This window comes from Ambystoma mexicanum, chromosome 8 (genome assembly GCF_040938575.1).
Source record: "Ambystoma mexicanum isolate Mex_15411 chromosome 8, UKY_AmexF1_1, whole genome shotgun sequence".
NCBI classification, from domain to species: domain Eukaryota; kingdom Metazoa; phylum Chordata; class Amphibia; order Caudata; family Ambystomatidae; genus Ambystoma; species Ambystoma mexicanum.
This window is the reverse complement of record NC_090929.1, coordinates 986,061,577-986,075,029: the sequence shown is the minus strand read 5'-3', so window position 1 is coordinate 986,075,029 and position 13,453 is coordinate 986,061,577. Positions and strand designations below refer to the sequence as shown.

General features: G+C 46.2%; 1 protein-coding gene across 3 annotated transcripts in view; it reads left to right on the top strand.

Annotated features, from left to right (window-relative positions):
• The window catches only part of PRDM2 (PR/SET domain 2), a 773,815-nt gene extending 762,162 nt beyond the window's left edge, over positions 1 to 11,653 (top strand). For all 3 annotated transcript variants that reach the window (XR_011268651.1, XR_011268650.1, XM_069610899.1), the window contains one exon: positions 10,192 to 11,653. Coding sequence is in view for 1 of the 3 variants with exons in the window: in XM_069610899.1 (XP_069467000.1) it covers positions 10,192 to 10,204 (13 nt within the window). In the remaining 2 variants the exon portion in view is untranslated. The remainder of the gene's footprint in view (positions 1 to 10,191) is intronic.
• The last annotated feature ends 1,800 nt before the right edge of the window (positions 11,654 to 13,453 follow it).

The following is a 13,453-nucleotide window of genomic DNA, read 5'->3' as shown; positions in this document are numbered from 1 at the left end:
ATGGCAATGTCAGTCTACACTCCCAGGAAGCTGCCATGCCCTTACAACATGCTCAAGACAAGGGGGAAACACTACATCCATGCCTTCAAACTCTCAACTTACCAGCTTGGTGCCTAAGATCATAGAGTTGGGGCACCTCCAAATCCCTCAAAGATGTATGGGCATACTCTGACAGTTCAGAAGTGAAAATGAAACAGATTTTTTCTCTACTGGGGATTCCCAGCCTGACGACGGGGAATATTCATGAGCATGTGAATCCATGCCGGACCCATGCTGGAGAACAATAGTTACAGGTAAGAAACTACTCCCTTGTTCCTTAGTCTGCGATTACCACTAGATGTCGGACTATATGCACAGCATGTGAATCTAAACAGATACAACCATCAGAAATGCTATTACTAATGTATGTCATATATACATTATTACATCTACTACAGTTTATATTTTGATATTTAACACACCTGGGTGTATTCTCAAACAGAAAGAGCAGCTCTTTATTTGCACTTGATTTTGATCAATGCCTTTATAATTAAAGATGTTTGTGACGTCTCTTGCATGTAGTTGGCGGCTTACAACTGAGCATTTAACCCACGTAAACAATATCGAGATACATATTGCATATTGCCATTCAGCCCAAAAATATCTAGATATGACTTTTGGTCCATATCGCCCAGCCTGTATAAACCTAACATGTACAAACTTTCCTACCTACTGTTCTGAGGTCTGTTATATTTTCATAATTCTTGTTTAAAGCTTTGAAATAGGGATAAGAGTGGGATGGAACTAATTGTTAGCCTAATTCCTCTTTTTTTTTTTTTACCTTTGCTCCTTTTTCCTTCAACAGGCCAAAAATGTTATTCATGTTGAAACTCAAACCCTGCTTTCATATCTCACCATGTTTGAAATCCCTAAATCCGCACTGTTATAAAACAAATCACACTCCGTCAGCTTTATTACCTCACAAATCCTCAAACGCCCTTACTTGCCTAAACTCCTAAATAAACAAGTTTGTACTTGCAAAGTTAGGATCATCACAGGGTGTCGGGGATCATTCTCATTTCTGTGCTAATTCCCTTCAACCTTAGAGACCCCTGGTTCTTTTGCTGGACTTTAGGACTTCTTTAATTTTAACCCTGGAGATAGAGAGCCCCTTTTCTCACTCCCTCATGTATTTTGATCTGATTTGGATTATGTGTTTCATTTGTTTTTGGAATCTGACAAACTCGATAGGCATCTACTTTTTGTATAGTGGCACACAGCACCTTCAGTGCATTATCACAGAGAAATCCTTTAGATTTCTCATAAGGTTTAAATACCTTTTCTTGTGAGAACTACTGTTCCTAAGAACAGTAAAGTGAAATTGACTTTATTTACCTTTTCTCTTTGTAGGTCCAGCACACACCATCTTATGTGGAGTGGTTGGAGGTTACTTAGTAGCCCCTTTTCCTACTTACTCATGTTAACAGGTTTTTTTACCCTCACTACTTAAATGGGTTTAATTTTCCTACCATTGTGATTTTCTACGGCAGGGTGAAGCCTCAGCTGCAGTATAGCACCCATGGGTGACCATTTTGTAAAAATGGCCCCGGTCCTCTTTTTTTTCGCCATTTTCTGTTTGTGAGGCCTTTCTTGGGTTTTATTCTACGCGCCAAACCAGGTTTTAGCCCTTTGTTCATTTTGCCTTTGGCTGGCTTCAGTACAGACCCCCGCCTCTGGCTCCAGTGTGTCTGCAAGGGCAGGAAGTGAGGGAGGTGCTGAAACTCCCCTGTCCGTTTTCTCCAGGTAAACATGAATGCACCCGGTCCTGATTGGCTGGCTGTCCTCTACCCTGCTGTGACAGTGACAGCTATGCTGTGCATGAATGGGAGAAACGAGCTTAAAAAGCAAGGCTTTATGGACTGAAGAAAGTCGACCACTGGGACGAACGACCCGACGAAGAAACCATGAACGAAGCTTGCTGCATCCTCCTGGACCGTTGAACTGCCCGGTGAAGCCCCGCTGCTGTACTCGACCTCGTTTTTCTAATCGACAAGAGAAGCTCCGGAAGGGATGACTTCTTCCTTCGGGTTGTTGGGACCAACTAACCCCGAGACGAACTTTGCTGGACCATCTTCTCCCACTGGCTGTATTTCTTTGCTGCTGCAGGAACAGAGTGCCAGGGGTCGAGAAATCCGTAAGTCGAGTGCAACGTCTATGATCTGGCCAGACGCTCCAGGAGTCTCCCGAGAACCCTCCAGAAGCAGGACGACCAGAGCTAGAGTCCCCTCACCAAAGTGAAGGAAGCCCAATCGGTATCCAAGATCCGCAATGGTGCAGTTTACCGAGCGCTGAAACTGCGAAGTCCTGCTGATCCAAAAACAGCCCGTAGCCATCACTGACCATCGAATTGCTGCTGCGTGTGTCCCCAGGCGTCCTCCCTCTTGTCCCCACGACTTAGGCCTAGGAACGCAGGATCTACATCACTGCAACCAGACAGCCAGCTGGACCACTTTTCTAACCAAAGGTACTGTTCTGACTTTGGGTTACTTACCTCATCGTCTGTAGCTTGCTCTTCTCAGTTGAGACTTGCACTAGCTGCTTTTCTAGAATTGATCTCAGCTGTAACTTTCACAAGTGTAACAGCTGGTGACCCTACAGTGATTTTTCTTCAACAAACTCTAACCTTCACTATCTAAGAAGTGCCTCAGCTCCATAGACTTTGCTCCAATTGACGTTGTTTGTCCTGTTTCTATTCCATTGATTTTGATTCTTACTGTCCCTCATGGGTGATGCATTGTTTTGAAGATGTAAAGTGCACACATGCTCTGAGACCCTGTTGAGCCGTTTTCCTTCCTCACACCTTTCCTTTCTGCCAACCTCAGAATCTACCAAGTGTAGTGATATATAAATGCAATTACTGTCCTAGTTGGTGAAGTCACCTCAGGGTGTAGGAAGTGTGTATGAAGCATCTCTAAAGAGTATCTACTAGCCTTGTGTTCATTCTGGAAAAGTATTTTGAAGTGTAGTTGATTGATGCATATATTGCCCTTTATAAAGAATGCATATTTAAAAATGACTGTTGAATAAATAATTATTTTAACTAAAAACCTTGAATGTAAGTGTTACTTGGATACTTGTATTGGTGGGTGCCATTGCTACAGATCTACAGCTCACATTTACCCCTCTTGAGATAATCCTGGCTGCTCAGTCACACTACTAACCTGTGTAGTACAGGCCTATACCAATAGGTGGGTTACCTAATGCCAAGAGGACAAGGGTTATGTATTCGCCCACAGGGTTACTTCATCAATTCTTGCCTAACAGAGGGTTACAACCTAACCATACTCAGGTTCCAAAGACTGAAAAACTGAGGGAGATCTACAGCAGTGTTATGTCCATAAGTCTGGAACAACCTCCCTTCACCATATTAAAAAGCAGTCCTTGAGTTTTGAAAGTAATAGGAAATGTTCACACTTTCAACAGAATAGATAATGTAGAAATCTTCACACACATGAGTAAACTAGCCTTTCTCGCTCCAGTTCTGACTCTTCCCCATTACCTGTTAACCTAGATACTCCTACGTCCCGTCCCCTTTCCTCCATACTTATGGGACATTCCTCCGTCCTTTCGGATGGGACTGGAGCACTTTGTAAATGCATCAAAATTTTGCAAAACCTCTGTCCTTTCTCTCTTTTTACGCGGACTACCGCACATGGCCGTAACACCGCCCACCTTAGCTCCGTCCAGTGCATCGCCCATCAGTCCTTTTCTCCGCTCGTTCGAGACTGAACGCACTTATATCTGCGGAAGACTTTTTCTTCAGTTTCTTCCTCTCTGGCTGTTGCTTAGCGATCGCGTGGTAGTCCGTCTAAGCTGTTTCAGCTAGACTTTCCTAATTGTTCTACCTGTCAGCGACGCTTCGCTAGGGCGGATCCCCATCCTCTTTGTTTAGAGTGTTTGGGTCCTGACCACCGTTGGGACTCGTGCTTTTATTGCGATTCCCTTTCGTCCAGGCGCTTCAACGTCGTTTAGAGCGGTGGGAGGAGGTGTTTCAGCGCACTCCCCCTACGCTTTTTCAATCCTTCATCGACGAGAAGAAGCAACGCCTGGTGAGTTTTTTACTTTTTAGGGCACCCTGGCTGGGGGACTCCTTCCCGGGGTCTTCCTGGTCTGGGAGGAGGGTCAAAAGCTCTGTTACCGGGGCTTGCCCTGAGGTGCCGTCTAGGCATAAAAAGTGACCCGGAGTTTTCTCTGAGGGTCTCCGTAAGGGGCCTATTGACACTGGATTACATTCCGAGGCACCTCCTGTGGGGGCCGTTTGTGGGCCCAGTTCTACTGCGGCGTTGGGTACCAGAGCTTGCTCTGATGCCTCCTTGATTGGAGCTTCCCGTAGAAACACCGGGGTACGCCCCAGGGCCTCGGTTGAGGTTGTTGGTACCGAACGGAAGTTCGAGGCCCGACGTGAAGAGGCTTTTACCGGACTCGGGTCCGAGGTCCCTCGTTTAGAGGCTAAGGTGACCAACAGTTCTGAGAGGCCTGTTAAGGTCTTGTCGGTGAGATGTGTTTCTCATCGTTCCCGCTCTTGTGGTGACTCCAGATCTGTTGACTGGGCAAGGAGTGAGGTTTTCAACCGTAATCCCTCCTTCACCGGCAGTGCCGATGTCCTTCCTGCGAAGGCTAGTTTGGCTATTAGCGTGTCACAGAAACATCCTAGGCCTCACAGTACCGGCTCGGCCGAGGTTCCTTGTGTTGAGGCTAAAATGAAGACCACTGACCCGCCTATGGGGACCCCTGCCTCACTTCCACATGTGTTGCAGTTCTCCTCAGGTGCTGACAAAATGGTGGCCGTTCCCGCCAAGACCACGGTGGCCATTTTGGATACATCCCTTACGACTACGCCGTCGGCCCTAGGTGTAGGGGGTGGTTCTATAGGTGAACATCGGTTTCCGTGTGCACATCTGTTTCGTCCAGATTGACTGGAACGCTTGGATGCCTCTACCGCATAATGTTACACTGCCTGCAGCATCGGCGCTCTTGATTTATGTGGACACCACTGGGGAAGGGCCCTCTTGACAACCCTCTCCCTTGTGTACCTGGAATTACTCCCCTCATGAGAGGCCTCCTTCGGTCGTGCCTAAATCGCCGGCGGAGGATGCCTTTTTCGGCAAGTTTCAAAAACGTATGCTTTCTGACCCCATGAAGGAGTACTTTCGAGACTTGTTTAGGGAGATGTGCCCGCCTGCGCTGTCGGTTCCAGCTGCAGTTCCTGTGGTTCCACCGATGCCACCTTTGCCTACCGGGCCTCCCCGACTCTTCCACCCCTGCCTCCGTTGTCCCCAGTAGACAAGGCCATTGTGGTGCCCGATGCGATTCAGCCTGATCCGGACCTGTCGGACGACGTACAAGGCGATCAGGACAGCGAAGACCAGCCCCGCTCTATCAGCCTTTCACGACTGGGTGCTGGACATGATGTGTCTGTTGGATGTTCCAGTACCCAAGGCACCCGCTCCGCAGGAGGACGTCCTTTCGGGGGCATTCACCTTGTCTCCTTTGGAGCGTACCAGCTTGTTCTTGCAGAAGTACGTTTTGGCCGAGGTCCATAGAGTCTGGGAGAAACCACACTCTGGACTGTTTCTCAACAAGAAAATTGACGCACACTACAGGCTCCATTCTTCGGATGAGGTGGCCTTAGCGTCATGTCCGCCCCCCTCCTCCACGGTAGTGGCTGCGGCCACTTTGCAATCCAGGCCTGCGTCATCCTCTTCTATGTCGACTACACAGGTTCTGGGCAAAGAGGATATGCTCCTTGACTCCCTTGGGAGGAAGATTTTCGCTACCTCAGCCCTGCAATTGCGTCAAGCCAATGCAGATCTGGTGCTAGCGGGTGCGAATCTGAAAATGTGGAAAGGTCTGTCGGAGTTTGAGGAATTTATTCCTGCTGAAAAGCTTGAGGATTTCAAGGCGGGATTGTCAGATGCCAGGGTCCTGGCACAGGATCTGCTGGAGGCTGCGGCGCATCATGATAACACTTCGGCCTGGGGTCTTATGCTTGGCATGGATACCTCTCGTCCGGCTCGGCTGCACGCCACCAAGTTCTCTAAGGAGGTGCAGGATAAGGTTTTGGACCTGCCCTTTGATGGCAAGGAGCTCTTTCATTCTACAACAGACCTGGAGCTGACCAAAACGAAGGACAGGACTCAGACCGCCAAGTCCTTGTCTGTCCTGGTAAAACACCTTTTAGGACGCAAAGATCGTTGTCGCAACCTCGGCCTTCCTCTGGTTTCAGGGGTTTTCTGGATCGAAAATCCTGCAGGGTTGACTCCCCTTTGGGAAATTCCTGTGAAGGCAGCAATGGAGTCGGTTTTTCTCCCACTCCTCAGCCTCCTCCTCAGGTTCAGGTGGCGCTGCCGCCGAGAAACCAACTAAATGAGGGTTTTCTGCACTCGCACGAGGCCCCGGTGGGAGGACGCATTGTGTCTCATTGGGAAGCGTGGCAGACCATTACCGAGGACCGGTGGGTCTTGTCATTCGCTCGCTCGGGCGGGCTTCCGCGTACCCCTTCCGTCTACCCCACCAATCAATCCTCCCTTCCAGTAGTCTGGGTCGCCCTCCCTCAGAGCCGAGATTCAGAAGTTACTGGATCTCAGAGCGGTGGAACCCGTTCCCCTTGGGGAGCGAGGGGAGGGCTTCTACTCCCGGCTGTTTACGGTGCCCAAATCCAACCAGGCTGGCCTGTGCGGCATCCTAGACCTTTCCCAGTTCAATCTTTTTCTACCCCAAGAGAAATTCAAGATGATCATGCCTGGTCCGATAAAGTCCTCTTTAAAGAAGGGCAATTGGCTCAGCGTGGTGGACCTTCAGGATGCGTATATGCATATCTTGATCTGGAATCCACACCGGAGATACCTACGGTTTTCTGTGGGGGAGGAGCACTTCCAGTTCCGAGTGCTCCCTTTTGGCCTCAGCTTGGCACTGCGTGTCTTTACGAAGGTGATGTTGGTTATCGCAGCTTATCTTTGGCTTCAGGGGATCCATGTATGTTTGTATTTGGACGATTGGCTGTTGTGCAGTCCTTGCCCGCTGAAAGCCTCCAACAATCTTCAGTCTCTCCTCCAGCTCCTGTTCCACCTTGGGCTGTCGGTGAACTGGCGGAAATCTTCCATGACGGTCTCTCAGGACTTGACTTTCCTAGGTTTCCGTTGGAACACGATCGACTGCAGAGTTTACCTGACCGGGGACAGAATGGCAGATCTGTTGGCCACATGTCAAATGTTTTTTGCACTCGGGTGAGCATGTCGGCCTGGTGGTTCCAGAGGCTTCTGGGTCTCATGGCCTCGTGCGTCTTGGCTCTTTCTCTTGCTCGGCTCAAGATGAGGCAGATGCAAATGGCTCTTTGGAATTCTTGGCGTCAGGCTGTGGATCCGGTCTACAAGATGATATTGATTCCGGCTTTCATGAGTGGACCTGGCGTGGTTGTCGTCTCTCAGCAGCCTGTTGGTGGGTGTGGGTTTTCAAGATCCGGCTCCGATGGTCACGATCACGATGGACTCCTCCCTTCTGGGGTGGGGTGCGGCGTTGGATCTTCTTCAGGTCTCTGACCTCTGGTCGCCCCAAGACAAGTTCCTTCGCATAAATCATCTAGAGCTTCTGGCGATTTTCCTGGTGCTCAAGGCGTTCAGGCCAGTCATTGCCAACAAAGTGGTTTGTGTCCGCATGGACAATGTGGTGTCAGTATTTTACATCAACAAGCAGGGGGTCACCAAGTCCCCTCCTCTTGTGGATCTGGCTATTCAGATTTGGGAATGGGCGGTTCAGCATGGCGTCTGGCTGGTAGCAGTACACATCCCGGGCCAGCTGAATGTCACGGCGGATGCCCTCAGTCGACGGTCAATGGTTAGCTACGAGTGGGAATTGAAAGCGGAGGTCCTCCCACAGATATTCCTGTGTTGGGGCACTCCGGAGGTGGATCTCTTCGCAACATCCCAAACAAGAAACTTCCTCTGTATGCCTCTAGAAATGGGCTGCGAGCCTCCTCTCTGGGGGATGCGCTTGAGATTCCTTGGCACAACATGAGGGCCTATGCTTTCCCGTCTCTGCCTCTGATTCATCGGACGATTTGCAAGCTGAGGAACACAGTGAACTGCTCTCTTCTGCTCATAGCTCTGTGGTGGCCGGCCAGGTTCTGGTTTTCAAAGCTTCAACACCTGTCGATGTGTGCACGATCAGGCTCCTGTTGGTTCCCGATCTGCTTCACCAGGAGCATCAGCAGCTGTGGCACCCTGCATGGTGCCTGAGTTCAGATCTTTGGAGCATCTCAATCTGTCGGCTGACAACATGCTCATTATCCAGGCAGCCAGGAAGCCCTTGACAAGGTCTCAGTACAGAAGCAAATGGCTTTGGTTCTGTCATTGGTGTTTAGCCAAGTAGCTGGATCCCAGGGTGGCTACGATTGACACTGTGCTTTCTTTCGTTTCTCACCTAGCAGAGTCGGGCATTAATGTTCTGTCATGCAGAACTTGTCTTTCGGCTGTTGCTGCCTATCTATCCACAGACTAATGCTCTTATTCACTGTCAAATCCAGTGAGTAAGAGACACTTTGCGGGTCTAACGCATCTCTACCCTCCGGTTCGCATGCCGCATCCGACGTGTGATCTGAATGTGATCCTTACGGCGTTGTGCCATAAGCTGTTTGAACCAATGGCCACGGTAGATCTTAAGCACCTTTCGTGGAAGGTGTCTTTTTTTGGTTGCCGTTACTTCAGCGAGGCCTGTGAGTGAGCTCCATGTTCTGTCGGTGGAGCATCCCTTTTTGGTTTTCCACAAAGATAAGGTGGTCCGAAGGACAAATCCTGCTTTCCTACCGAAGGTGGTTTCTGATTTCCATCTGAATCAGTCAATCTCCCTGCCTGTCTTCTTTCCAAACCAAGCTTCAGAAGCAGAGAGGGTTTTGCATTGTTTGGATGTTAGAAGAGCTCTTACGTTCTATCTGGACAGAACATCTGAATTTAGGAGTTCTTCTCAACTATTCGTGACTTTTGGTAATACACAAGGGAAATGGGCCTCTAAAACGACTATCTCCACATGGATTGCTGTCTGTATTACGGAGTCTTACACTGTTCAGAGTCTCCGGCCTCCTAAAGGGATTCATGCGCACCTAGTACGGGGCAAGGCAGCTGCAGTGGCCTTTCAGAAATATGTCCCCTGGGAGACCATTGTGAAAGCGGCTACTTGGGCCTCCCTATCGGCTTTTTGTAAACACTACTCTTTGGACCTGAGCTCCAGATCCGATGCTCAGTTTGGCCAGGCTGTGCTGAAGAACCTTTTTCAGTAAGGGGTTTCCATCCACCCGTAGTTCCTGTGAGGAGTGCTTGGGAATCTCCCATAAGTATGGAGGAAAGGGGGCGGGACGTAGAAGCATAACCAGGTTACTCACCGTAGTGACCACCTTACTCCTAGTCCATAGTCCCCTTTCCTCCATACGCCCGCCCGCCATCCCATCTAATAAGGTTCCTCTACTATTGCTTAAAGGTCTCTGACCTGGCGATAGAAAAGGACTGATGAGCGATGTGCAGGGTTACGGCCGCGTGCGGTACCCCGCGTAAAAAGAGAGGAAGGACAACATTTTTGAAAAGGGTTGATGCTTTTACAAAGTGCTCCGGTCCCGTCCCACAGGACGGAGGAATGCCCCAGAAGTATGCAGGAAAGTGGACTATGGACTAGGAGTAAGGTGGTCACTACGGTGAGTAACCTGGTTAATCTGTCTTCGCCCTGCAAAAGATTTCCTGACCTGTAATTAAGCCTGCCTATGAATTATCTATTATTATGCTATACCCCACAGACAGCAGACTAGAGTAACTTATGATGTGGTAGCAAAAGCATCCTCCACATGGTGACCTCCATAGGAATGCAGATTTCAGAAAACGACTGTACTTAAGCAGGAAGCTCTCATGTCCTCTAATCCTGTGTCATACATCTGTGTTGTACAATGGCTTCTAATGTTGTCCCAGGCTCTTTGAAGCAGAACCTTCTGCGAGTTTGCACTTTACAAAATTCCAAATAAATAGCACTGGGCAAATGTGATTGTATCTCAGCTGCAAACTTTGACTACTGAACAGGCCTTTGTGAATTGCCCATAAGGTTGGTTTTGTTATAGTAGTGTGTTATTTGAATTATGCTGTTTGCTCACTATTGGATGTGTTTCTTATTTTTTAGAAACTTCGTGTGAGCATAAGCCACAAGAAAGAAGATCTGTTGCATGCTTAGTTTAGTACAACGGACTTGAAATGCACTGATCTTGAAGCCAGTGGACTCTGAATTTATGCTGATATTGGGATGCTTCTAGGCTGCTTGTTGAAGACCTTCTCAGTGATGACTGACATTTCTTCACTTCTACCTGATAATCAGCGCTTCAATATGATTCTTTCAGAACGTCGCCATAAAACTGGCATAAAGGAATCACCATTTGCAGGCTGGTCAGAAGTTTTGCTCTGCTTTTACTTTAAGCAGGGAGTTGATGAATGGTGTTCAGAAAGCCATTTCCAGTTTCTCTCAAAGCAAATTCACTGTTTGTTTTATAAATATGTTGTCCATACAGGGCTTTAAAACGTGTTTTCTGCAGTCAACGAAAGTTTTCCTTTTCTATTGGTTCTGTTCAAAGAGCTTGGGAAACCCGGGATTGCTCTCTTCCTATTTGAAAGATTTAATTTTGTTACAGTAGGTTTGGGAAGCACGATGAAATGGGGTTCTGCACACTGCAGATGCTCACTATTCTTATTCTAGTGGAATCACAGAGTAAACAGATTTTTGTTCCCATTGATGATTTCCTTTTGCCTGTTTCACATTTAATAGAAAAGGGTATCCGTCTTCCCAACTATTGTAAAATCCCCTTCTAGAAATCGATATATGTATGCACATTACTTCTGATGATCCTGTTTCTAAGAAGTTATTTGTATACAAGTTGAAAGCAACTTGTTTGGTCAGCTTTTCAATAGCTTGTTTTCATAAAAAGGGTAATCTTTCTCTTGCCATGCTGTTTTACTTTCAGTTGTTTGATAAAGGCATAGTTTCACTTAGACTTACCTTTTTTTCTGGACTTCTAGTTAAAGTAATCTACCTCTGACAAATGTAGTTTAATATTGGTTTGGTGAATTTGTCACACAATGCATTCACTTTCACTACCATTCCCATGTTGTTACATTTCTCGTATGGGGACTTTTATGTTGAAATATTGTACAAAGCATTTGTAGTAAGTAAAAATATTTAAAGTTATTTAATAAATTGTTTGTGGACACTTAATTGTATTATGTAATTTACATTTTACAATGTTTTGTGGGAATGTTGATCCGAGAGTGGCTCTGTACCACTGGTTGGTGTTAGTTCTGTTAATGTTTCTTCTGCTGGGGTATGATTAAATGAAAATTCAGATGAAAATATTAAAATGTGCAGGTTGGCATAAAATATGTTTTCATTGCATTTAAAAATTATAGCATTGACAGGTATATTTTCGGTATTCAACAATGCGTATTGTTGCTGGCATGATACTAACTATTGTGCACCTGTCAAATGTATAAATCTTTTTATGCTGTTGCAAGCACTTAATGACCACACGTTTGTGGCTACCATGATGCATTTTTATATAATTGTAACCAATAAAAGAACTTTTATTTAAAAAAGAGAGATTCAAAAGCTTTACGTTTATGTAGCAAAGGAGGTGATCAGACTCTGTAATCGCATACATGTTTTTCTGCATGCTTTCATGCGATCTTCTGTAGCTGAATTTTGTACTTCATCCTAATGGAAGCATATGTTTATGAAAAGTCAGATGATGTGTATTTGGGGGCCTAGCTATCATGATTTTCATTTATTTGTATTATTTGCTATGCAGTTCCTACCACAAGGAATCCTCCCCAAATCGCACACTGGAAGGATTCACTAAAACCCCTTTTACTCATTAATTTAATTTATTTAAATGGACAATCATGCAACCTACAGCCACCTTTGTTCATTACAGGCACTCGTTTCCTTATAGACGGCAGCATATTGGCACTGAACATCCCCCGTCGAGGATTCCTATTCTGAATGCCTAAATAAGAGTGCATTTGGTGATCATCTAATTGGCAGATGAATTTCATCTTTGTCTTCTAATTCTTTGGAGCAGAAAATCTGTGCTTTGTCAAATTCATGCATAGACTTGATACCTTGTCATAGTCCCCTCTGGGGGCTATGACCTCCGGCAGAGCATTAGTCTGCAGCTATAGAATCCTCTCCTGCAAATCCGGCATCTGGAAATTCACTTACGAGACTTCCACTTTTCGAATTTCAGCAGAGGTGTTAAGATACTTCTTTTTAGTCGACTAACAGCTGAGATCATTATAGTCAACGAATCGCGAGTAAGACGGTTGTTTGGTCCATTCTTATTAATGTAAATTTCCTTTTTCTATCAAGCACTTTAAAGCGACAATTTAACAATGTTTTTTCACATGGGTGTAAAGTTCAAGCTTTAAGCTACTACCTAGCCTAAAAGTCCCTTGCCTCCTCAGTTCCCCACAAACATACAGTACACCATTTGTTATTCACTGTGAGTCAATTATCACTAGCCAGGGGCAAGTGCAAGCTGAGGCCTGTTTTTAGTATTGTTCTTGACGTAGAACATTATGTGGCTCATTAGGAATTTCGTTTTAATGGTAAAACACGCAATACTTCACAGTAAAAGTTTTTTCACACCCAGCACTTATGGGTTTGAGGTATTTATTCTATGTGGTATTCCTAGGGAATGCGAAGTACTGCATGATTAGGAGGTGAATACCATGTAAAAACACCACATTTTTACCTCCAGCAAAGAAGTGGCGGTAAACATTTTAAAAATGTCTGCATTTTTAAAAAAAAATTCTTGTAAGGAAGGGAACAGCAATTGATTTACTTACATACAGCAAAAAAAGATTTTTGATGTTCTAAACAGAGGATGATGGTGAACCATCTCTGATGCCCAATTTCTCACCGTCCTTGTCATGCAATGCACAAAATGGTCACAAGTGACCATTTTGTATGTTGAAAACAATGTTATCCAGAAGTAGTAAGGGCTGCTACGGTATACAATCAATTTACCCTTCCTTAAAATGAGTGGGAAAAATAATTTTACAAAAAATCAAATAATTAAAACTGCAGATTCACAGAAATGTAGTCTTTCTGCAAATCTTCATGAGTTACCTCCAGCACGGCTTTGTTTTCATAATTGGGTAAATGTCTAGAAATACTACTGTAGTAAAGGTCATTTGAGCACTGTCAAATCCAGGGATATGTGTACCTTGTCCCCACACCGAGCCCCCCCCCTCCCTCTCCGTGAGGCCAGGGAGACTAGCCCGCTCTGCAACACCATCACCCTCCCAGGGATCAGAGGAAGGGTCATGGCAAGTGGGACCTCACCAGGAGAGACTCCCACTTTGGGGAAGAGGACTCCCTTTCCTATGAGGAACTC